Below are 25,651 nucleotides of genomic sequence, written 5' to 3'. Positions count from 1 at the left end.
TGGTTTAAGGTTATGTGGCCAGTAAATGTTGGTGCTAAAACCAAACACCGCCTCATGGGCCAGTGCTCTTTCTCTCATACTAGGTTTCAGGGTTGGGTGTGATAACTGGGGTTGCTAACACTGGGGATGATCATTGGTCTGGGGAAGTAAGACAGGGAGGGTACTTAATGAAGTGATTAGCAGGGTTTTATATGAGAAGGAGGAACACACAACAGGCAGAAGTGTAACAGTGGAGATAGGACGATGGGGATAGGACAACGATACTAAGAGGGCAGATAACAGGGTTTCACTAGTAGAGCGTGGTAGGGCTACTGACGATGAGCCCCAGCCAAGGCCTTCTCGTGGGCTCCCTGCCTGGGGGGAGGGAATATGGGAGCAGGATGCAGAGGTCCCCTTAACGGGTGAGCACTCCCTCTGCCTCATGTCTCTGTGCTGCATTGCCAATGGTTTTGCAGAGTTGCACCGTCTCCTCAGCCGAGGTCTGATGGGCACTCCTGACTCACGTGGGAGCTGGGAGTGGAGGCGCTCATCGTCTTTGCCTTGTCTGTGTTCCTTTCTCCTGCCTGACCCCCTGGGGCAGTGAAGAACCAGGCACGCTGGGTACAGCAATTCATCAAAGACATGGAAAGCCTGTTCCAGGTCACCGGCGACCCACACTTCAACATCGTCATCACTGACTACAGCAGCGAGGACATGGATGTTGAGATGGCGCTGAAGAGGTCCAAGCTGCGGAGGTGAGGGGGACCACCAGCCAGGGGGTGGCATGGGCCACGTCCGTCCTAAAGTCCTAGGGCTGCTGGGTCCAGGGTAGAGCCAGGAGTCCTGCCCAGCCTTCCTGTTTCCTAGTCTCTAACTTTTCCCAGAGGGCTCACCTGCCCGTAATCCCATCCCAGGAGCACACATCATCTCTATTCTATGCCTGCCAACTTCCTCCAGGGGACCACCAGAGCTGAGTCCTGATACTCAGCCCTCTCTCCCCTTCCTGCAGCTACCAGTACGTGAAGCTAAGTGGAAACTTTGAACGCTCAGCTGGACTTCAGGCTGGCATAGACCTCGTGAAGGTAAAGGGCCTGGATGGGGCTTGCGAGATGGAATTCAAGGCTGGTTAAGAGGTAGAGAGACATTTGGGGTGTATGAGGTGGTGAGCCCCTCAGGGAGGATGGGAATGAGGACACAGGAGGTCCTCTCTGCTGTGCCGCAGGCCAGTGCTAGGGTGGAATCAGCAAATCACAGTGGAGCATTTGCCCAGTTGTCCAGGATCCTTGGAGCCCATAAAGAGTGGGGAGGAGTCAGAATTCACTGTGATGGTTAAGAACTGTGCTCCGATGTTCAGCACTGTGGAACTCTGCCCAGCAGCTGGTTTTGTGGGAGTTTGTGAATCACTTCAATAGGGAAGACTCCGAGGCTCCTGGACGGCGACCTGCCCTCCTAGCTCTGGTCTGCAGGGTCTGCTGACCCTGCCCACATCTGTCCCCAGGACCCGCACAGCATCATCTTCCTCTGTGACCTCCACATCCACTTCCCAGCTGGAGTCATCGATGCCATTCGGAAGCACTGTGTGGAGGGAAAGATGGCCTTTGCCCCCATGGTGATGAGGCTGCACTGTGGGGCCACCCCCCAGTGGCCTGAGGGTGAGCCCTGCTCAGACTGGGGAGGGAGGAAAGACTTCTCTGATCTTGGCTCTTAACTCCAGAGCTGGAAACAGTCATATCTGTGAGCATGAGCATCCTCCTCCCCTGCCCCACCCTGTGCTCCTGTGGCCTTCACTCCCCTGGAAAGCTCACCAGACAAGGTCCCCTTGGGCTGAGCTGACAGCCACAGCAGCAGGTGCAGCAGTGCACACCTCCTGCCCCCTCTTCTCCTTCATTCATTCATCACACACTTACTAAGCACTGCTGTGTGCCAGATGCTCTGCCCTGTGGGGATTCAAAGATGGAAAGGTAGGCTCCCTGCCTGTGGGAAGGGAAACGGACACGTAAACTGACACAGCTGCGTCTTCAGTGGCTGCTGCTGTCCGATCCATTTGAAGGGCTGTCGGCAGCCCGTGGGCACAGCCTGGTAGCACTGCTGAGCCCTGAACCTTAGTTAGGGGGCATTCCTCCAAAACAGGCAAAGTACTCGTTCAGCTAAGACAGTTTTCAGCCTCCCTCACCCCCAGCTTCTGACTTTCAGAAGAGGCTGTAGGCACGCAGCCTGGAAGCCTCCTTCTTCCTTCTGGCCTCTGGCTCATCTCACCCGAAGCTCCTGTCTGTCCACAGGCTACTGGGAGGTGAATGGGTTCGGGCTGCTTGGCATCTACAAGTCTGACCTGGACAGGATTGGGGGCATGAACACCAAGGAGTTCCGAGACCGCTGGGGCGGGGAAGACTGGGAGCTGCTGGACAGGTGACGGGGAAGAGGAGGGCATCCACGAGGCCTGGGAATCCATCCCTTCAGGCGCTCTAGGCAGGGAGCCAGGCTAGAGCAGCCTAGCTGTCCCCTGCGGCTGCAGAGTCCCAATGCGCGGTAAACAGCACTCGACTCGGAGGACACCCTCAAATCACCAGCCTCGCTGGGACTCAGTTTCTCTATTAGAGGGGTGTGATTCACCCTCTGTCTGTGTCACAGGGTTGGTGTGAAAATTAACATGCCTGGTACACTGTGTACCAGGTACACCAAGCTGTGTAGACATAAACCGTAATGTTCTCAGCACCAAGCAGGGCACTGTGGGAGAGACTGCATCCTCCCCAACCCGAGGGTAGTACGCCTCCCCTCAGCTGCCGAGCGGGGAGCCCAGAGTTGTGGGAATGGATAAGTAGACCTGGCAAAGGTCAGGAAAGACGTCGGGGCCAGCAGAAGAGACAGCGTCGACCACTAAAGGGCAAGAGGACATCCAGGAGGTGCCGGGTCATGAGACACCAAGGGACCTGGGGGTTTGGAGCAGGAGGAAAGGGTCAATGAGATGAAAAGCCTCAGAGGGGAACACAGTACAAGCTGCTGCCTTGGCAGGTGGACAAGGAGAGCAAGGTTGGGCAGGGACACCAGGCCATGGGTGGTGAGGAGGCGGAGGCTGTTCTGTGCGAGGTTGCCGCCTTGAGATCTGAGCCTATGGGGAGGGAGCAAAGCAGAGGGGAGGGTGCCCTTCAGAAGGGCATAAGTGCTGGAACAGCGTCCACAGGAGGTGGACAGAGCAAGGTCAGGAGCACTGGGGGCGGAACCTCGACACGAAGACGCTCACTTCTTCCCGAGAGGCAGGACAAAATGCATCCACCAGTCACTGGGTCCCTATAAGGGGCAGGCCATCCACATCCGTTACCTCGCTTATTTCTCCCCAGACCTCGGTGAGGTAGGCGTCGTGACCTCCGTTTTCCAGATGAGAAGGCTGAGTCTTGAAGAGAAGTTAATAACTTGCCCCAAATCTCACTCACTAAAGTGTTAGAGGCTTGAAAACTAAGTCTATTGGTGTTTTTTCCCGTTGAGGGAAGAAAGAAAAGGAAGGTGACACACTAAGAGAATTTGAGTGAAAAGGGGGAAGGTAAAGGAACTTAGGTAACTGGGATCTCATATAAAGAGTCTTAGATCAAAGGCGCCCCCAAGGCAGCTGGAAGCCTTGATTTGGGAAGCTGGGTCCGGCAGTCACCTCCACCTTGATCTCTGTGCTGGGCTTTTGCTGCAATGCACGGCTCCTGTGCAGCCCTGAGCCTCCTGCCTCCTCGGAGGCTCAGGGATCCCGTTCGGCCACTCTCGGCCCTGCCAGAAGTGCAGGTCCCCCTGTGAGAGGATCACCCTGCAGGCTGTGCATGCAGAAAAGGCATGGGGAGGGCCTGGGTTCCAGGTGTCCCAGTGCAGCAGCCCTGCCTCCCTTCATCTATGACGTGTGCCCTGGAGGCTGGGCGCCAGGTATGGGGCACTCAGAGTGTGCCAGGAGCTGTGCTGAGCCCTCAGCATCCATCCTTCTTGTCTTCACCACCTCTGATGTGTATACAGTATGTCTAATATTAGATAGATAGAATTCTGTATCACACATTATCCTCTCATTACACATATGTGATAATCATCCTTCTAGAGACGAGCAGACAGGCTCTGAAAGAAGGCGTGACTTACCCAGTCGTGCAGCTGGGATCCAAACCCAGGCCGCCTGACTTCAAAGCCCACGCCCTTCCACTGCACCTGCCTTCCCTGCCCCCTGGGGAGCGAGCAGAGGGTCTGTGGTGGATGCAGAGGGGCCCCCAGCTGCCTCCTGTGCTTCTGTTGGCTCATCCGGCTCCTCCTCCCTCAGGATCCTCCAAGCGGGCCTGGAAGTGGAGCGTCTCTCCCTCAGGAATTTCTTCCATCACTTCCATTCCAAGCGAGGCATGTGGAGCCGCCGCCAGATGAAGATGCTGTAGCCGGAGGGTGTCCGCTGGGCCCACACTTCCCGTTCCTGGACTAGCAGCGGCTCCCCAGGGCCCTGCTACTGTTCAGGGATGGGGAGTGGGGTGATGGCTGGTCCCCAAGAGGCCTCGAAGCTGACAGCCCACTCCACCTGGAGCTGTCCCCTCACAGAGGCAGGTTCCAGGGCTCCTGTCTCTGCCTCCTGGGCCTTCAGAAGGGAGGACTTTGAGAGAGAGGCCAGGAGAAGAGATCTGACCGAGTGACACCATCCTTATCCGCGAAGGTGCACGCTCACATCCACCAAGCACTCCTCACACCAAGCGCTGACCACCAGACACTCTTCTAGTGGACATGTTTTATTGGGGGGCGGGGATTTTAAAAACAGAAAACCAAAACTGCTGTCCAGAGCGGGGGTGAGGTTGTGCACTGAGGGACTGTCCCCACGTGCAGGCCTCCCGCCCACTCCTGTGTCCCTTGGGCATTGTCCCTGGCTGCGGGGCTGGTCCCACGTGGGGCAGTTCTCTGCTCTACCCCAGGCTTGTGCCTTCCAGAGACACACATCTCCCAGTAGCCACCAAGCAGCTGGCCACTGATTAAGGCATTAACTTCCTCCGGATGGCTCACTTCAGACCAGAAGCAGAGAACGGGCTGTTTCTGGTGCTTGGGCACTGGGAGGTGGGGAGCTGGCGGGCAGGGGGCTTGCCATTCCCTGGCACTGGACATTCAGGCCTGCAGAACAGGCAGGGTGATGAAGGCAGGGGAGAGAAGCCCTTTCCCTTCCCGGCGTGCCTGTGGGTAAGGCCTCCGGAGAGGACACGGAGAAGAGGTAAAGAGGATGTGGACATACCTGTCAATTTCCTTAGACGAGAAGCGGGTGGGGGCTGGACAGAAAGGGACGAAAAGGGAAGGGGAAGCTGTGAGCCTCACAGTCCAGCTCTGCTGCAGACCTGCCCTCTGCAGGGAGAGCCCTGGCCACCTGGCCTTGAGTGGAAGAAGAGGAAAGGGTAAATGGGGGTAAAACCCTGGAACAGGGAGCAGGATAGGAAGGGGGCGGGATGAGAGGTTTGGGGAGGTGGGGACGTTGCCCTGAGCTACCCCCTGGAAGCAGGGAGAGGAGTGGGGGCAGGAGGAACTGAAGAGTGGGGCAGTTCCAGGGAAAACAACCCTTGGCCTTCTTAGTCGACGCCACCCTTTCTGTCACCTGGTGACCTTGTACTTCTCTTGCACTAATAACCCCCGGTGCTTTTGTAGCTGGGGGTTTTTCTATTGCTGCTGCTGCCTCCGCTGCTGCTGTGAATTCACCCATGGTGCATTGGACACTGGATCTTGAACTCCAGAGTCTGTTTAGGGAGGTGAGCACTGGGCTGGGGGAGGTGCGGTGGGGCCCCGAAGACCAGGCCACTGAGCCCCCGCTCCAGGCTGTGACGGTCCAAACCGCAGCACTGGAGCTGCAGGCTCTGCCTAGCGGGCTCTGCGTTCCCCGAGCGCATGGGTTTGGCACGTGGGAGAATGGAGTCCGTGGAGAACCTACTGGGGGTCGGGGAGAATCCCTGCCTCCCTTTAAGGAATCATGAAGGACAAAGACTTTTGAGTTGTAGGTTGTGGCTTAGGAAGGCCATACCTGCTCCCTGGGCTGTGGCTTTTTCTGGTCCCTGCTGAGGCCGACGGGCCCCTGGAGAAGGATCGCAGGGCATAGGCTAGGGCTGCAGTTGGCCAGTGGGGCTGCCAGTTTCCTTCTGGGACCACTCTTGTCCTCGGGCATTGCACTGGAAGGCTGGAACCAGCCCAAACTGCCCGCCTGCTTCACTTCCAATGACCAGGAGCCAGCCCAGCCTCCTGCCCTGCCCACCACCCCTGCACCCTGGGCCAGTGCCTTGCATTTGATGTTACCTCCACACCATCTGCCTTAAGAGGAAGGGCTGGGCAAGGCCCCTACTCCCTAGAGAAATGTCTTGGGTAGGGGAGGGTGTGGGATGGTGGGAGGGGAAGCATTAAATACAGCAACTTCTTAGAAAAAAAAAAGGTGCTTGTCTTTTCCTCTTGCTCTTCACGGATGTAAAGGATTGGGCTGAGGGGCCCAGGTGGGTGTGCCAAGGACCCTCCCACACCACCCTCCACCCTTAGCACAAGTGTGTTGCCTGCTGTGTGTGCGATGGCCTTCTCTGCACTGTGGCCTTCTCTGCACTGTGGTTTACTCAGGAAGAAGACAACATCGTTCCTGTCTGAGCAGCTCACCATATAGTAGACTAGGCATCTTCTGCTCAGCAGATTAACGGAGGTTGGTGGTTTTAGTCGAGAAAAGCTATGGATACCCTGGGTGGAGAAGGCTAGATATAGGGCCAGAATGGTTTGGTGAGCAGTGGAGAGAAGCCGACGAGTGGCTGCTTCTAAACTGGCAGACCGTCTAAAAATCATTTCTGTTTGAGTTGGCAATGCTTTGCTAATGCTTTACAGATTTACCTTCCTCGTTATATTTGGCCCAGGCAAAGATCAAAATGAGTTTGCAGTCCTTAAACACATGCCTAAGGGAAGCTGAGACTGAAAGCTAGAATAGCTTACAGCAGGTTCGTGGAGAAGATTGTGCATATGTGCATCCGTCTGCAATGGACTAATCTACAGTTGATGGGGCAGATGACGACATGCCCAAAGCATCTGGGCCAGGAACAGTGGCTCCGAGCAGAACCCACCGAGGAGAAAGTAATTGAAAAGTCTTCCCACCCTCCAGGCCTGGGGTTTGCTTTCTTGAGCCCTCTCCAAGGCACAGATGGAGACCAGCCTGGATGCCTGAGCCTGCAGGACTAGACAAATAAGTGGACTCAAGAGTGGATTTGAAGAAACCTTTATATAGATTCCATTTTACAGGAAGGGAAAACTGAGGCCTGGAGCAGAAGGAAGCAGTAGGGTAGAGTCAGAACCAGGGTCCTTAAGCCGGGCAGACTTGGCCTTAGACAGACATGCCTCACTTAGGTCCAGGAGATGCTACCAGGAAGGTATGGCTGGCAGTACCTGCGTCTGAGCTCGGGACTCCAGACCAAGATGGAAGTCCCTTAGACCAATAATAAAAAAATCACTTTTTAACTCAGGTGCTGTGGGTAGGGAGCAAGGGCAGCTATCCTGTCCTTTCAGAAGCTCTCCTGGGCTGTGGAAAGTGCCCATGAGCCTGGCAGATCACGGAGGAAGGAGGCAGGAGTTCCAGGCCCAGAACCTGTTGGGGAAGCAGAGAAGAGGCAATGAGGAGGGCAGGCCAGATCAACGCCCCTCAACCTTCAGCATGCCCAGGACGCGCCTGGCCACCTTACTCATGCACGTGCCTGTAGCCCGTCTGGAGCAGAGCCTGAGATTCTGCATTTCCAGCAAGTTGCTGGGTGGTTTGTGGATGCTGCTGGCCCATGGACCACAGTCAGTAGCAAGAGCTGCTAGACAATGGCAGGGAGAAATTCCCCATCTCCACCTTTCCTCTTGCCAGAGGGGCAGAGTCAACCACTAATGGCATCACCTCCACCCTGTCCCAGACCGTGGGAAAACCTGAGCCTGAGAACCGAGAGCCATTAACACAGCAGTGGGGCTTTGTGCAGGCCTCGCTGAGGCCAGGCTCTCGCATATCCCCTCCTTGCTCTCGGAGCTACAGGCCTTCCCCCTTTGTTTGGCAAGGGATCTGTTTCTTGCCCCAAAGCCCCAGAGGACAGAGAAGGGCCACCTGGGGAGCCCCTGGAGCTGGGGTTTCTCCATCCTCCCTCACCTGAGTCCCAGGCTGTATTCAGAGAGGATTCCTTGAGGCCCTGGCAGCCAGGAACCCTGTCTTATGTGCCCCAAAGGCTGTAATGAAAACATTGATGACGACAGTGAGGAAGACCAAGATGGTGGCTGCGTTGTTGAGCTGGTTGAGTCGCTGCTGCTTTTCTACCTCATTCAGGTTCAGCCGTGCTGCAGGGAAGTGGAGTGGGGGAAAGGGTCAGAGGTGGAGCCACCGCACGGAGCTGCCCGCACAACACCCACCAGAGCGTGGAGAGAGGGGCCCTTCAGAAACCCATGTGGCAGAAATAAGGGAGGTGGCCATGATCGGGCTGAGATGCCTCTGTCCTCGCCAACCAGTACATGGAGCACCCTAGCGTGCTTCATCCCACCAGGACTGGGAACTTAAGCTGGGTCCTCTAAGCGTGGGGACGAGTGCTCACGGAAGAAGCGGTGAGCAAGTGAGTGAGTTAGCAGTTAGAGAGGTGCTGACACAGTCATTCAGCAGGTACTGTGGAGGGTCTGCTCCATGGGATACCAGGAGATAGGACAGGGCACCTGCCCTCGCGGGGTAGAAGTTGTTCTTTGGGCCTCTGTTAGCAGAGGGCTCACTGCAGCTCAGCGTGTGGTTGCGAAGCTGCATGCGCCAATGCAGGGTGGCCCAGGGAACACGTGGGGCCTTTCTGCCGGCCGCAGGTGCCGAGGCAGAAGGCCTGACTGCAGGCTGGGCTCCTCACCAATGACCACGAGCAGGACACCAATGACCACCTGCAGGAGCAGGGAGAGGCTGATGAGGGTGACCAGGGTGGTGTAGTAGTGAGAGGATGGTCCCTGCTCCAGTACCGCCTTCAGCCGCATGGCGTTGGACATGAACAGGGCCACATCCAGCATGCTCTCCGCCACGCTCTTCTTGGTGGCGTAATGGTTCAGGTTGATGGGCTGGCTCCTCCTGGGGTCGGAGCTTCCGGGCTGTAGGGGAGAAAGCACAGACTTACCAAGGGGAGCTCTGGATGGGAAACAGTTGAGAGGTGGGAGAGAGGAGAGAGGTTTTAAAGCTCTTTCCAAACCCAATGGGAAGTTCAGGGCAAATGACACCCTTAGTTTCATGGCCTGATAAAATTAAGGGTTGGACTAGAGAACCCGTAAGGACCTCTGCACTCTGAAATGACATTCTGTTGCAGTGGATATTTCCTGGAGAGTCACCCCTTCCCTCACACCTTCGCACATTTGGCTGGAGAAAGCCGGGAGGGTTCTCTGCTGCTGTAAAATGCACCTTCCTCATGCTGTTCGCTATTTTACCTGGGCCAGGCCTCAGCTTTGGGCTGTTTTCTTTTCCTCTGAGAGGAAGGCAATGAAAGGAGCTTGGAGGCTTGGGTGAAATAGAGAAGGGCACCTCCTCTCGCAGAATGCCGTGGCCCCCAAGGCAGGGTGCACAGCTCAGCAGCTGATCATCGGCTGGATTTCCATCCCTCAGGAGCACTGGAGCTGCCGCCCGCTCAGGCACACACGCTGTCAGACGCAGGCTGTCAGCATCCACATGCAGCACGCATGAGTGTATACACACAGTAATGCACACTAAACACTCAAGTCATTTTAATCATTACTTTTGGCTAGGATTTATTGAAGCATAATTTGCTAAAGCTTCTCCAGAAGCCACTAACTCCAAAAGATGAATCACAATACAGGGCATGTGCTGTGGGCCTCTGGGTTGGGCCAAGAAATTCAGACTGGGCGCCATGACCAAGGGCAATCTGCAGTCACTCAAGAGTACTTGGAAGATTGATTTAGCAGTGGTGCTTGGAACAGATTGGGCCAGGAAGGGCTAGAAGCAGGGAGAGTCATTTAAAAGTTATAGTCTTGATTTAGGATCAGAGTGAAAAGGAACTGAAGTGGAGCAAGGTGAGAAAGAAGGAATGGAGGACTCTGAAAGACACTACAGCCTGGAGGTGGGGAAGATGACCCAGCAGATCCATGACAGGACAGATGCCTGCTGAGTGGGGACGGATGGATAGATGGATGCATGCCTATATATGCTCAGTGATGCATACTAGTTAAACACTCTTAATTTGTTTTTAATTTTTTTGGCTAGGATTTATTGAAGCATAATTTACATTTGATTTTGTTTTGAAGTATAAAATAAAGCTTCATGGATGAAGGGATGGATGGATGAATGGAGAAACTGGTGGGTGGATGGATGGATGGATGCATGGATGATTGAATGGGCAGGTCTCAGAGGGTCTGGAATGTTCCTTGTACTTTGTGCAGCCCCAGCAAGTCACTTTGCTTCTCTGTACCTCAGGGATTTACACAGAGGACAGTTGATTTACACATAGACTAACTGATTTAGCCTATCTATCAGAACCTTTGGATTCTATGAGCCCTTAGGATACCCTGAAATGAGGCTGGGTGCGGTGGCTCATGCCCTTAATTCCAGCACTTTGAGAGGCCAAGGCAGGGGGATCACTTGAGGTCAGGAGTTTGAGACTGGCCTGGCCAACATGGCAAAATCCCGTCTCTACTAAAAGTACAAAAAAATTAGCTGGGTGTGGTGGCACACGCCTGTAATCCCAGCTACTCAGGAGGCTGAGGCAGGAGAATCACTTGAACCAGGAGGCAGAGGTTGCAGTGAGCAGAGATCGCACCATTGCACTCCAGCCTGGGCGACAGAGTAAGACTCTTGTCTCAAAACAAAAACAAAAACAAAACTCTGAAATGCAGTGGTGTCCAGACTTTCTTGATAGTGTAATCTCAGCATTAAGAACTGTTTTGGCCATGCATCCTCAATATATGTACATTCTTCCATTATCAACTATACATATTTTATTGGACTAATATATATATGTAGTAAAACATGCAAAAGTAGAAACATTTGAAAGGATTTCACATAAAATTCAATATAAATAGAAGTTTAATTTTCTTATCCTAAAATAAGGTCTCGGACACTCGTCTTTGGAGACCCAGCTCTAATCCACATGCCCGGCTACAGATTGGACCAATCCTCTCCTTAGGCCAACAGAAGGCAGCCTTTCTTCCCCAGTCCTTCTAACGTTTGCCTTCAAAGCTCAGCCCCATGTCTCCACCCTGCTCTTCTCGCTTCCTTTCCAAGCTCCTGACCCTTTGCTCTGTTTGCCAGGAGGGTGCGCACGCACAGACACATTCAAGAGGCACAGGGTGGTCATGGGTGCTAACAGCACCTGCTCTGACGGAATCCACCCTGGCAGCCTGTGCCCCACAGGCTGCCCCTCTCTGACTCTGTGGACCAATCACAGGAGGATCAAACATATAGGAGTGGCTCTTTCACTCTGACCACACTCCAGGCCATCAGCTTTCTACACGGGGCAGTTCTCTGCACCTGGATTGTTCGTTATCGAGATTCTGAGTGTCCTCGACTTCTGGTTGGGGCAGGACTCACAGAGGGTAATCAGGAGTGTGCACTTTGGCCAGTGGAGCAATTTAAACACTTTGTCTGGGAGATTAGAATGGAGACCAGCGGGTAGCATTCACTCAATAGATTGAGTGTACATGCCAGGCAGTGCTTGGGGCTGTGAGGACCCCAATGCCAAACAAGGCATAGTTGTTGCCCCTCCTTGGGATCCCGGGTAAGCACTGGGCCACAGGCTGCTCACAACAGGCCCTGGCAAACTCCTTTTGACAGCCACCAAATCAGGCTGGGGCCCAGGGCCCACAGAAATAAGAAAAAAGGCCATAGGCACGAAAGGAATGGAGTGCTCTCCCGTCTTCCTTCATATTTGATTTTGCTGGGGCCGGGGTTTCAGCTGGTGCTGGGGGCAGCCAGTGAGGTTGGAGGAGGTAGGGACAGAGGGTGAATGAGGACCTGCATGGACTTGGGAGGCCACACAGTGTTCAGGGCCTTTGGAAATCCAGTTCGAGCAAGGCTGGCTTGTCTAGGGCCAGCTGGCCTGGTTGGTTAGGGCCAGGGATCCCGGGGCCAACACTTCACAAAGGCCCATGGTCGCTGTCAGCCCCAAGGCTGCAACCTGTGCTCATAGCCCATTTGGTGAAGGTTTGTCCTCCGTCTCCAAGAGCACTCATTAGGCAAGAGAGTCTCACCCCCTGCCCCCAAATTCAAAGTGTCTCTGTCCAGGCTCAACTGTGCCCCCTGGCCTCCCTGCCCCATGGCTGTGCCACCCCTCCTCTCTCTTCCCCATCCTCCAGTTTGTCCAGTAGCAGCAAGCTTTGCCCTTTCTCCTTCCTGGTCTAGCTCAGAGGGAGACAGACCCCCTTCCCCCCAAGTGTGTTAACAGTGGACAAAACCGTAAACCCAAACCTCTAGTGGTATGTATTGATCACTGACCAAATGGTGGGGGAAGGGGTGGCGGGGGGTGGAAGGGGTGAGTCCTCCGGCGGCACAGTCTTCCCAACCTCTATGGAAAGTATTGCTATTTGTAAGTTTTAACAGAGCTGGTTGGCTTTTGTTGTTAAATCAGTCTAAGACCCATTGTTTCACGGAGGATGTGAGGCTCGCAGTGTGCTTAGGGGTGCGCCTCATCCTTTCCTCTCTCAATGCAGGGCCGGCTCAGGACCGCCTTTCAGGGCGGGTGCTGGGCGGGATCAGGGCGTTCCCCTCCTGCCCCGCAGGCGCCAGTTCTCCAGAGTGTCCACACGGTGGTGCCAGGGGCCAGAGTGTCCACACGGTGGCGCCAGTTCTCCAGAGTGTCCACACGGTGGCGCCAGGGTCCAGAGTGTCCACACGGTGGCGCCAGTTCTCCAGAGTGTCCACACGGTGGCGCCAGTTCTCCAGAGTGTCCACACGGTGGCGCCAGGGGCCAGAGTGTCCACACGGTGGCGCCAGTTCTCCAGAGTGTCCACACGGTGGCGCCAGGGGCCAGAGTGTCCACACGGTGGCGCCAGTTCTCCAGAGTGTCCACACGGTGGCGCCAGGGGCCAGAGTGTCCACACGGTGGCGCCAGTTCTCCAGAGTGTCCACACGGTGGCGCCAGTTCTCCAGAGTGTCCACACGGTGGCGCCAGGGGCCAGAGTGTCCACACGGTGGCGCCAGTTCTCCAGAGTGTCCACACGGTGGCGCCAGTTGTCCAGAGTGTCCACACGGTGGCGCCAGTTCTCCAGAGTGTCCACACGGTGGCGCCAGTTCTCCAGAGTGTCCACACGGTGGCGCCAGGGGCCAGAGAAGTGACTTGGGCCCCGCGGCTGCCGGATGGTGTTTCCACCCCGGGGAACCCACGCGCAGGACGGGATTAATGGGACACCTGGACCCCTCCGAGGCCCAGGACGGGAGCCTCGCCCACAAGTCTGGATGGGCCGAACTGAAACCCACCAAACGCGTGTGTCAAGCCAGAGTTCAAGAATCAGCCGAAGCTGAAATGGAGCCAGCGTGGGGTGGGGAGACCGAGAAGGGAGGGGCCCCCGGCACAACCTGCAGCCTGGGGGACGGCGGGTAGAAGGGCCGGCAGGGAGGCCCTGCGCGAAGGTGTCTGGAAAGGGTCCTCTCATTGCAGTATCTTCAAAAGCAGGGAACGGGTTCTTCTAATCCTCGTGGGCCAGTTTAGGTGCAGCCCTGCTCAGCGGCAGAGGGATGGCTGGAATGACCCGAGGGCCCTCCCTTATAGTGGGAGGAGCGGATCAGATAAAGCCCTAAATCCTGCAGGGGGTCACCCTGGTCGCCCACAGCCCAGGGACTGGGAGCAACTCCGCAGGGGCCAGGATGATAGAGGAGTGGGGAGCGCAGCAGGGGGTCCCCCCGCTCCTGCTCAGAGGAGCTGGCCCTTTAAGGCCAGGCCCGGGCGGGTCGGGAACAGAGACCCGGGAATGTGGGCGGGACTGACGAGCGGAGCCGCCCAGCATGAGTTGTTCCTGTTTCACCGGACTCTTCACCGCCGGGTCTCGCTTGCCGCCCTCCTCTTGCCCCGGCCCCGGCCCCGGCCTCTGCGCCCTCCCTGCAGAGCTGGCCCGGGTGGGCTGGCGGCCTCCACCCGCCACAAGCGCACAGGGCTCTGCCCGTTCCCCGCCCCTTTTGTGCTGATCCTCGAGGAGCAGGGGACCCGTGGGCTAGGACGCCTGGTTTCTGGGCCTAGCTCTGCCTCTGGGCTTGGCACTTTGTGGTCAAATCCCATCTCTGGAGGGCAGAGGCCATGGACAGCAGAGCGACACTTTGCTCTTTCACAGAAAGAAGGTCAGAATCCAAGCGATTCCCATCTTCCCAGGCTGAGATCCCTCTCGCAGTGAGGCTGGCTCTCGTTGCCATCTTCCTCAGGTCTCATTCTGCCCCACCCCACTTGCCCCTCCCCTGCCACTCAAGGGCGGCAGGACACTGACCCAGGACTCACTGCTTTGGGCTCCCAGAGTCCCTGTTCAAGGCGCGGTTGCCTGTGGGAAAGGCTGCCCGTCAAAATCTGGCCAACCAATGACACCTGGACAGACGGGGCGTTTGGGGCGGCATGAAGCTGGAGGGCGGCGACTGCAGGGAAGGTGGGAGTAGATCCAGAGTTTGATCCGGGCGCCCCTGGACCTCTGGACAACAAGAGGACTTGGTTTGGTGATTGGGATGAGGCAGGGGGTGGGGTGGTGATTGGCATGGGATGAGGCAGGGGGCGGGGGACACCACAGACCCAGCGGTTTGCCCCATTCCCGGGCCTGCCCGGCACAGTCATTACCCTCCCTCTTCCACACCCTCTCTCGTTCCAGCTCAGACTTCCCTGTCACCTAGGCCTCTTGCCAAGTCCCAGCTCCTAAGGCTGGTGCGATTCCATCCCTTGAACTCAAGGATTGCTTCATTGTTCTGCCAGACAGCCGTTTATCCCTTAATCCTTGTTGGCTTGTATTTTTGTTTATTTACAGAACTTAGGTTGGATAGGAAAGGAATGCCTTTTTTAACGGAAAAGTAAACATGTTTTTACATTGTTTATCGACTTTATGGTCAGTAGGGACCATAAGCTCCAACAGATCATTCTACTCTTTCTTGGAAACAAGATTACAGGGCTGTTCTCCCAGAGGGCCGTGGAGGTTGGGTAAACCCCAGAGTGGTAAGTAACTGCCCTACCAAAAAGCCATGGAGCCCACAGATCAGTGTGTTTAGGCCCTGGGGCCTGTGGCAGGCAGTGTGTGTCCCATGGGAAGGTGTAGGCCTGGTGGGGGGAGTTGTAGCAGCCCGGAGGGCGTCACCAAAGGCACCTTGACCACATCCAGCCCTGCTTTAATGAGTGAGCAAGCCCGGCCGGGAGCACTGGGCGCCTTTTCTGATCTGCGAGATTGAAGGGACTGGAACACAGGCTTCCTTGGGTCCTTCCTAGCACAGAGTGATCTAGAGATGGGAAAGCTGGCTCTGAGTGGAGAATCCTGAGGACGTAGCTGAGAGACTGCTGCAGGGCATGGGTGACCCTCCCAGGAGTCATTCCTGCCAGCCCTGAGAAGACCCACATGGGAGCTTGCTGTGTGCCAGCTCACAGTCAGGGCTACACACCAGACAGGCCCAGAGGAATAGGGGCCTGTGACCCTTCTGGTGGCCTCACAATGACCGACTGCCCGGGAAAGCCAGGCCTCCCTTGAGAAGGGGAGAGTGGCAACCAAGGCTTTTGGAAAGCTGATTTCTCACAAAGGGAAAGGGTGGGTCCCAGCCTGGGAAGAGTGATTCGTTCAAAGGAAGGGGCTTAGGTGGGCTTCTAATTCGGTGTCAGTCCCCTTGTCAGAATTCAGTTGGGAAGGGTGCCTGGGCCTGTCCCACTGTGTGCACACACACAGTGGGCTCTCAGCGCACTGGAACGATGGTGGTTCCACTTACAGAGGACGTACCTTGTATCTAAACACAGGACATGAGTCAGCTTATGTAGTCCTCACAACAGTTCTGCGAAGTAGGTGAGGGCATCATCATCACAGTTGAGAAAATGGAGGCTCAGAGAGACCAAGTAACTTGCCCAAGATCACACAGCACAGTTTTTAATCCCAATCCTCTATGTGCCACGGCCTGTAATTTTTTTTTTTTTTTGAGATGGAGTTCCACTTTTGTTGCCCAGGCTGGAGTGCAGTGGCACAATCTCAGCTCACTGCAACCTCCCCCTCCTGGGTTCAAGCGATTGTCCTGCCTCAGCCTCCCCAGTAGCTGGGATTACAGGTGTGTGCCACCACACCTGGCTAAGCTGGGATTACAGGTGTGTGCCACCACACCTGGCTAATTTTTTTTGTTTTGTTTTTTGTTTTTTTTGAGACAGAGTCTCGCTCTGTCACCCAGGCTGCACTGCAGTGGCGTGATCCCAGCTCACTGCAAGCTCCGCCTCCTGGGTTCACACCATTCTCCTGCCTCAGCCTCCCGAGTAGCTGGGACTACAGGCGCCTGCCACCACGCCCAGCTAATTTTTTTGTATTTTTAGTAGAGACGGGGTTTCACAGTGTTGCCCAGGCTAGTCTCGAACTCATGACCTCAGGTGATTCACCTGCCTTGGCCTCTCAAAGTGCTGGGATTATAGGTGTGAGCCACCACGCCCGGCCTAGAGCCTGTAATTTTCACCCTTACTCTACCGCCCCCGAGAACTGGCAGACATACTCCCTACTCCAAGGAGTTTAAGATCGAAAGATAAACACATGCAGCCTGGCTGGGCGTGGTGGCGCTCGCCTGTAATCCCAGCTATTCAGGAGGCTGAGACAGGAGAATGGCTTGAACCTCAGAGGTGGAGGTTGCAGTGGGACAAGATTGCACCACTGCACTCCAGCCTGGGCAACAGAGCAAGAGTCCATCTAAAAGGCAAACAACAGAAAAACAAAAAACAAACAAACAAAAGACAGATAAAAAACAAAACATGCAGCCTAAGATGAAAGAAGACTAGTCCCATCGGGTGCACGTGCACACTTACTAAGAGGAGGCATAACCTCTTCCTGAGTGAAACTTGTCCGAGGCTTTCCTGAATCTGCAGTGGGGCTGTGTCACTGAGCCCCTGCACTGCTGCTGCAGAAGGGGCACTAGACCCAAAGGCAAAAGGCTTGGGTTCCAGCTGGTAAGAAGGGAGCTGGGTGACTGGAAGAATAGGGTTGAGAGAAGGAGTTTTATCTGTACCTTTTGAATTTTGAACCGTGTGAATGAACTATCTTAAAAAATAAATTTGTGGCTGGGCAAGGTGGCTCATGCCTGTAATCCCAGCAGTTTGGGAGGCCAAGGCGGGCAGATCACCTGAGGTCAGGAGTTCAAGACCAGCCTGGCCAACATGATGAAACCCCGTCTTCTACTAAAAATATAAAATTAGGTGGGTGTGGTGGTGCATGCTTATAATCCCAGCGACTTGGGAGGCTGAGGCAGGAGAATCGCTTGAACCTGGGAAGGCAAAGGTTGCAGTGAGCCGAGATGGTGCCACTGCAATCCAGCCAGGGCAACAAGAGCAAAACTCTGTCTCTAAAATAAATAAATAAATAGGCCAGGCATGGAGGGAGGTTGCAGTGAGCTGATATTGTGCCACTGTACTCCAGCCTGGGTGACAGAACGAGACTCCATCTCAAAAAAAATTTAAAAATAAATAATACATTTGTAACAAAAGCAAATATGCACTCTGCTATGGTCTGAATGTGCCCCCTAAAGTTTATGGGTTGGAAACTTAATCCCTACTGTAATATTGTTGAGAAATGGGAACTTTAGAGGCAATTGGGTCATGAGGGCTCTGCCCTCATTTATGCATTAATGCCATTATCACACCAGGGGGTCAGGTTATCTCAAGATTAAAAAAAAAAAAGATGAGCTTGGCTCCCTTCCTCTCTCTTGTGCTTGCAAGCTCTCTGGCCCTGCCACCTTCTACCAGGGAAGGATGTGGCATGAAGGCCCTCCCCAGATGCCAGTGCAATGTTCTTGGACTTCCCAGTCTCCAGAACCATGAGCCAAATACACTTCTATTGTTTATAAATCACCCAGTCTCAGTTATTCTGTTATAGCAACACAAAGCAGACCAAGACATACCCCCAAAAGGCCAGTGGTTAAAATTAACATGTTAAAACAAAACTGAATTTATGACTTAATCTCACACAGACCCTAGCTGGTCCTCCTCTGAAGTGGGAATAATATCTGCCCTGTCTAGCACAAAGGGCTGTTAGAAAGATCAATAGGATAATGTGGGTGAATGTGCTTTGAAAACTGTGAAGTATTAAACAAATATGAGATGAGAGGGAAATCTATCCCACACAGGATTATACTCCCACGTGTGGGCCTAGAGGCATTTTAAATACTGTGTTGTGACTCAGGGCCCGTCCCAGCCCCGATTTCGAAGTAGGCACCATTTATGGTCCTAACAACTTCCATTGTGTTTGAAATGCCTCCTGTACCCATTGGGCACCTTCTCTCCTTGCTCCTGCTGGCTCTCGCCTTCGAGCCGCCTGCAGGAAGGGAAACGCCCACACAAGCCCGCCTGCACTGGGTCTCCAGCGTCACTGTTACTCAAGCGTCGTCCTCTCTCCTGGGGCCCCCACCCACCCTCTAGCCTGGTCCCCAGCTCCTCTTCCCACCCCTGAGGAGCGAACCCTGTGCCAGGCTGTGCGATGCTCAGACGTGCGGGGCCACACCACATTACTCACTGTTCCCTGAACACACCCCACCCTTCCCAGCTGCTCCTGCTCTTTCCAGGACTACAGGCCTTTCTTTCTTCACCATGTTCCCCCCGGGGAAAGCCTCCCCTCCTTTCTAGACCCTGTCCCCAAGGCCCTGTTTGAAAGAAGGTTGCCTGCTCCCTGGCCTGTGCTGGCCTTGGGCGTTGTTGAGACCTCCTGAGACGGCTCCTTCTGCTGCCCACTTTAGCACACGGACCCCATCTTCCACAGGCCTGAGTCTCCAAGGAGCCCAGCTCAGCACCTTGCCCACATGAGGTACACAATGAATGATGATCGCATTGAATTTTTATGAGACAGCTTTTTCAAAGAAGGCAAAAGGCAGGCTCTTTAAGGGTGGGGCTTCAAGCACTGTGGCTTCTGGGTGGGGGAGAGGAGTTTGGGGAGTGATTCTTCGCTCTTAAACTAAACGCCCCCACTGCAGAGAGAGCCGTTTTTTCCCTGGATCCTGCCTTTGCTCAGCAGTCCTGAGGGAGCCTCAGGGAATGGATGACTGGGGCTGGAAGCTGCAGCTTGTCTTCAGGCCAAAAGCTGTAAAAGCCCAGACCCCTGAGGCCTTCTGTCTGGGGCAGGCCGCATGCAGGCTCCCTGACTGCAGCCTTCCCCTGCCAAGAGCAGTGATCTCGCCCTTAAAAATCAACAGTCTCTAATCCACGTCGGGGTGGGGTGTCTTTTGCGTGTTATTCCAGCAATAATACGGAACTGGTCCAGAAACCTCCTCTGAGCCCTGGGCACTGTCTCACTGACAGCTCCAGCCCTTGCCCCGAGCTGCAAACTGGGGCCTAAAGCTGCAGCCCCGAGAGGCCACGTGGGGCGAGGCCTCCCCGGAAGGCCTGCGGCGCCGCCGTTGTCCACCAGGGGGCGCCAGGAAACAGCGTGGCGAGGTCCCGGCTCAACCCGCCAGCGCGGGCACGCCCAGGCTTTGACCCCTTTGTGATGGAGGAGACGGACGGGTTTCTCTCCAGCAAAAGGGGGCCGTACATTACAGACAGAAGCAGAGTGTGTGGGGAAGAACAGGAACGCACGCGCGTTGGAACCGGAACTCGGGCCTGCTTGCCTGCTTATTTATTTTAGTTATTACTATTTTTTGAGGCAGGGCCTTGCTCTGTCCCCAGGCTGCGGTGTAGTGGCCCAGTCCTAGCTCACTGCAGCGGGACCTCCGGGGCTCAAGCGATGCTCCTGCTTCAGTCTCCCGAAGTGCTGGGACTGCAGGCGCGAGCCGCCTCCCCGGCCTCCTTGCTCTTTCTTAGGGAGCTTTTTCCACCTCCCCTGCAAGAGGCCGTTTTGTCAGTGGCTTTCAGAAAAGATTGTTGCCATCTCGGAGTTCAAAGTTAATCGTGGATTTACCTACCACACAGAAATTTCCAAAGAATCGATCTGCTCCCTCTCCATATCCACCCTAAACAAGAGAACTAACCAATCAGCGCTCTGTCCTGGGGCTTCCAGACCCATCTGGCCTTTTGCTCTTTGCTCTATGCCCACTTTAGCTTTGAGGTTCTCAGAGACATTCCCCAAAGCCCTCCCAGCCGATCTCTGCTGACTTCAATCCTACTCATCCCTCAAGGGCTAACAAAATTGCTAAAATTTAGACAGTAATAATTAAATAATGATATTGCTGTACGTCAGGCATGACTCCACGAAGCAGGTATTAATACAGATGGTCCCCAGCTCTTGCACCATCGTAAGTGATACACTTTACAAACTGTGCTTCGAGTAGCCATACAACCACTCTCTCTTTCACTTTCAGTACATTATTCAATAAATTACACAAGATATTCAGTACTCTATTATAAAGTAGGCTTTGTGTTAGATGATTTTGCCCAGCAGTAGGCTAGTGTAAGTGGGCTGAGCATACTGAAGTTAAGCTAGGCTAAACTATGAAGTTCAGTAGGCTAAGTGTATTAAATGCATTTTGACTTGTGATATTTTCAACTTACTATGGGTTTATCAGAATGTAGCTCTATCATAAGTTGAGAAGCAACAGTAGTCTCATATATATATATACACACATATATATGTGTATATATGTATATATTTATGTGTATCTATTTATGTGTATATATATGTGTATATATTTATGTGTATATATTTATGTGTATATATGTGTATATATTTATGTGTATATATGTATATATTTATGTGTGTATATATGTGTATATATTTATGTGTGTGTATATATGTGTATATATTTATGTGTATATATGTGTATATATTTATGTGTATATATGTGTATATATTTATGTGTATATATGTGTATATATTTATGTGTATATATATGTGTATATATTTATGTGTATATATGTGTATATATTTATGTTGGTATATATATGTATATATATTTATGTGTGTGTATATATATGTGTATATATTTATGTGTGTATATATGTGTATATATTTATGTGTATATATATGTGTATATATTTATGTGTATATATGTGCATATATTTATGTGTATATATATATGTGTATATATTTATGTGGGTATATATATATATATTTATGTGTGTGTATATATATGTGTATATATTTATGTGTGTATATATATGTGTATATATTTATGTGTGTATATATGTGTATATATTTATGTGTATATATATGTGTATATATTTATGTGTATATATATGTGTATATATTTATGTGTATATATATATATTTTTTGGCACGATCTTGGCTCACTGCAACCTCCACCTCCTGGATTCAAGTGATTCTCCTGTCTCAGCCTCCCAAGTAGCTGGGATGTAGTCCCATTCTACAAGTGAAGAAGTTGAGGCTCTAGGCCGGGCACAGTGGCTCACGCCTGTAATCCCAGCACTTTGGGAGGCCGAGGTGGGCGGATCACCTGAGATTGGGAGTTCGAGACCAGCCTGACTAACATGGAGAAACCTCATCTCTACTAAAAATACAAAATTAGCCGGACACGGTGGTGCGTGCCTGTAATCCCAGCTTCTCGGGGGGCTGAGGCAGAAGAATCGCTTGGACCCGGGAGGAGGAGGTTGCGGTGAGCCAAGATCGTGCCATTGCACTCTAGCCTGGGCAACAAGAGCAAAACTCCCTCTCAAAAAAAAAAAAAAAAAAGTTGAGGCTCAAAGAGGTCAAATGCCCAAAGTCACCAGATACTAAGGGATGGCCCCAGTGTCTAAATCCTAAGCCTGCGTTTTTTCTCCTATATGCCAGTGGTTCTCCACATGTGCTCCTTGAAGTAGCAGCAGCAACATCATCTGAAAACTCACTAGAAATGAAAAATTTTAAAATTTTTGTAGAGATGGGGTCTCACCATGTTGGCCAGGCTAGTCTTGAACTCCTTAGTTCAAGCAATTCTCCCACCTCAGCCTCCCAAAGTGTTGGGATTACTGGGGTGAGCCACTGCACCAGGCCCCGAGATCACCCTTTTATTTTTATTTTTTTTAAGACAGGGTCTCCCTCTGTCACCCTACGGAAGGAGACCATCCCTCACATTGTCTTATGCCCATTTTCTGCCTCCAAAGAAAGAAGAAGTAAAAACTAAAAGGCAGAAATGAAATCCACAAGCAGACAGCCTGGCACCACACCCTGGGCCTGGTAGTTAAAGATCGACCCCTGACATAATCAGTTATTTGTATAGAAAAGCACCGTGAGGATCCCTGTCCTGTTCTGTTCCGTTCTAATTACCGGTGCATGCAGCCCCCGGTCACGTGCCCCCTGCTTACTCAATCGATCACGACCCTCTCACGCGCACCCCCTTAGAGCTGTGAGCCCTTAAAAGGGACAGGAATTGCTCACTCGGGGAGCTCGGTTGTTGGAGACATGAATCTTGCCGAAGCTCCTGGCCGAATTAAGCCCTTCTTTCTTTAACTCAGTGTCTGGGGGTGTTGCCTGTATCTTGTCCTGCTACAACCCAGGCTGGAGTGCAGTGGTGCAATCATGGCTCACTGTAGCCTCAAACTCCTGGGCTCAAGTGATCCCCTTGCGATAGCCTCCTGGGTAGCTGGGACTACAAGTGCGTGCCACGACACTATATTTTTAAAACATTTTTTGTAGGAATGTGGTCTCGCTATGTTGCCCAGGCTGATTTTGAACTCCTGGCCTCAAGGGATCCTCTCATCTTGCACCCTCAAAGTGCTGGGATTACAGGCATGAACCACTGCACCCGTCTGAGAGCACCCATTTTTTAAGTATTAGAGCTGGCCTTTGAACCCAGCCAGGCTCTGGATTCTGTGTCCTTAACTGCTACAGCCCTGGAAGCATAGGCTGTGTAAGTCCCTCAACGATGGGGACCAGTCTAAAATATCTATAGGTAGCATATCTAGATCATTCCAGAGAGGAGTGAATGGATCGAAACCATCTTTCGAACCAGCAGCCAGAGGCCCCAGCAGCTCCTGTCTTCCTGGCCCAGTGCTGCCGGCTGCTGCTCCTCGTGAGTCTGTAAGGGTCTAGTTCTTTTATTGCCAGATCCTTTTCATGTCCTCACTCAGAAGCACTTAGAGCCTCTCTTTTTTGCTGAACCTTAGATTTTGTGGTGGAGCCTCAATCCAGACAGGAAACCTAAACACGGGTAAGTGGAAAGGACTTTCAGAACAATTAATCATGAAGCAAAATATCAACATTCCACGTAAGGGTGTATATGAGTTTTGTATGTCCCCACTAGATTATACATTTCCAAAAGGTAAGAGTTATTTCCTCAGGATTTAAGGCAATTAGAATAAGAAGCAATGAGAGCTGAGCCTACAGTCTCTGGCTATAGTCCAGGTGAGACCTCATGAAGTAGATCAGATCTGACAGTGAGATGGGAAAAAGGGAAGGTGGTGAATTTCCCACCCCACCCAGCCCTGCAGACAGCCTGCCAAGATTCCTGTTGAGTTCAGTGCAACAAACCTGTTTCCAGCTCCTAGCACGAGCTAGGCATCTAGGATACAACGAAGATCCCTGCCTTCCCAAAGCCCCTGCGAAAGAAAACTAGAATCTTGGGACCCCCAAATTCACTATGCCAAAGAGAAAGTTAAGCTTGGACATGGAGTCACACAAAACAAAACAAAACAAACAAAACAAAACAAAACAAAACAAAACAAAACAAAACAAAACAACTGCCTTCCTTGTGTTCCCAAACAGCAGTCATTTCACATGCTTACTTTACCTCACTTAAAATGCGGATTCACTGAGCCCAGGACAAATCCATAATTGATCCGCCCCCCACTCCCTCTTGTCACATGTAAAATGTAGATTCATTGAGTACTATCAGAGCCTCACAAGAATGTACCCCCAGCCTCACTGCCTACCCAACCTCCTTTAAAAAATCTTCCCCTCTTGCTTTGCTCTTTCCCTTTAAATATTGAAATTCCCAAAATCCTCCGTGGAAAAAGCATAGGTCACAGATCCTACGGTGTTTCTTTTTTCTGAGTTCACCCTCAACCTTGGCAAAATAAATCTCTCTTCAATGGAGATCTGCCTCAGTCACGTTTCGGTTTACATTCTATTCTCCTAATCCCCTAAAATGACAAAGCTTAGCAGAGAATAAGTGTATAAAGGGGGAAGCCAGGAGATAGAGAACTTATCCATCCCTCCCCAGTGGAAAAGCTTCATGGGAACAAGGGGGCGCGCCTCGCCTGGCATGCTGAATGAATGAAGGAGTGAATGAATGATGCATTTGTCAGCAGTGCGCGGTGGCTCACACCTGTAATCCCAGCACTTTGGGAGGCCGAAGCGGGTAGATCACTTCACTTGAGGTCAGGAGTTTGAGACAAGCCTGGGCAAAATGGTGAAACCCCATCTCTACTAAAAATACAAAAATTAGCCAGATGTGGTGGTGGGTGCCTATAATTCCAGCTACTCAGGAGGCTGAGGCAGGAGAATCACTTGAACCTGGGAGGCAAATGTTGCAGGGAGACAAGATCACGCCACTGCACTCCAGCCTGCATGACAGAGAGAGACCCTGTCTCAAAAAAAAAAAAAAGATCCATTTGTCATTCACTGTATTCATTCAGAAGAGACTTCAAAGGCAGGACCAGGGGGAGCTGAACTCCATGAACCTCTTCTGTGGCACCTTCTGGGGGTGCCCGCCAATGGCTGTAGTACACAAACACCTCGACTGCGCTGCTGACTCCCCTCCGTATGCCACGGCAGCCACAATCTGTTTTCTGTGTGTGTCTGTGTGTGTGTGTGTCTGTGTGTGTGTGTCTGTGTGAATGTGTGTGTGTGCATGTGTCTGTGTGTCTGTGTCTGTCTGTGTGTGTGTGCCTGTGTGTATTCATGTTTGTGTGTATGTGTGTGTCCATGTCTCTGTGCGTGTGTCTGTGTGAATGTGTGTGTGCATGTCTTGTGTATGTGTCTGTGTGTGTCTGTGTCTGTGTGTGCGTGTCTCTGTGCCTCTGTGTGTGTGTGCGTGTGTCTCTGTGTGTGTACGTGTGTCTGTGTGTCTGTGTGTCTGTCTCTGTGTGTGTGCGTGTCTCTGTGTCTCTGTGTGTGTACGTGTGTCTGTGTGAGTGTGCGTGTGTCTCTGTGTGCGTGTGTGTGTCTATTGTCCCTGAGCTCAGCAGTATCCTGGGTCCTGGCCATAGACCCATAGATGAGGCAGGCTACAGACTGATGCACTATCCGGAGGGAGCTCCGGGGGCCCAGGAGGTCCAGATAGAGAAGTCCCTGAGCGCTGAGTCCGGGCATCAAAGCCCGTCCTGATTGGTGGGCCAGCCTGAATCAGCTGCACCTGCCAGCTTCAGCCAATCCAAGGAGGCCTGGGCCTGGAACCAGCCTGCCTGGATTGCCCTGGCCCTAGGACTCATGCCTTTTCCCTGCCAGCAAAGCAGGTCCAGCTTGGGTCCTCACACCGGGGCTCTCCTGTCCTCCCTCAGGATTCGAATGTGGCCAGTCGCACATTCTCCCAGCGCCAACACCTGCACCTGAGCAGCAGCTCTGTGAAGTGGGCCAGGGTCTGGTCTGGGGAGAAGGTAAGCGGGGGAGGGCCGGCAAGCGGGTGCAGGGATCCCATGGTGCTGCTGACCGTCCAGCTCACGCAGCTTCGGTGCTTCCCAGCTCACTCGTCTGT

General features: G+C 52.9%; 2 protein-coding genes across 6 annotated transcripts in view; one reads left to right on the top strand and one right to left on the bottom strand.

The window, feature by feature from the left end:
• The window catches only part of B4GALNT3 (beta-1,4-N-acetyl-galactosaminyltransferase 3), a 104,882-nt gene extending 98,507 nt beyond the window's left edge, over nt 1-6,375 (top strand). For 3 of the 5 annotated variants that reach the window (XM_055281194.2, XM_063639870.1, XM_055281193.2), the window contains exons 16-20: nt 581-734; nt 989-1,061; nt 1,478-1,631; nt 2,259-2,385; nt 4,259-6,375. In XM_055281194.2, the coding sequence (XP_055137169.2) occupies nt 581-734; nt 989-1,061; nt 1,478-1,631; nt 2,259-2,385; nt 4,259-4,367 (617 nt within the window). In that variant the 3' untranslated portion in view covers nt 4,368-6,375. Of the gene's footprint in view, nt 1-580; nt 735-988; nt 1,062-1,445; nt 1,632-2,258; nt 2,386-4,258 lie in introns of those variants that run through there. The other 2 variants (XM_063639871.1, XR_010120912.1) reach the window with 2 other exon arrangements.
• An 801-nt stretch (nt 6,376-7,176) lies between these two features.
• NINJ2 (ninjurin 2) overlaps nt 7,177-25,651 on the bottom strand; it is a 97,839-nt gene continuing 79,364 nt past the window's right edge. Inside the window, exons 2-4 of the mRNA XM_055281202.2 lie at nt 8,823-9,054; nt 8,093-8,277; nt 7,177-7,558 (exon numbers count right to left, since the gene is read on the bottom strand). Of these exons, the coding sequence (XP_055137177.2) occupies nt 8,111-8,277; nt 8,823-9,054 (399 nt within the window). The 3' untranslated portion in view covers nt 7,177-7,558; nt 8,093-8,110. The remainder of the gene's footprint in view (nt 7,559-8,092; nt 8,278-8,822; nt 9,055-25,651) is intronic.

The sequence above is a fragment of the Symphalangus syndactylus genome, chromosome 5, assembly GCF_028878055.3.
Source record: "Symphalangus syndactylus isolate Jambi chromosome 5, NHGRI_mSymSyn1-v2.1_pri, whole genome shotgun sequence".
NCBI lineage: Eukaryota > Metazoa > Chordata > Mammalia > Primates > Hylobatidae > Symphalangus > Symphalangus syndactylus.
Note: the sequence above shows the minus strand (reverse complement) of the source record. Positions and strands in the feature narration are given on the sequence as shown.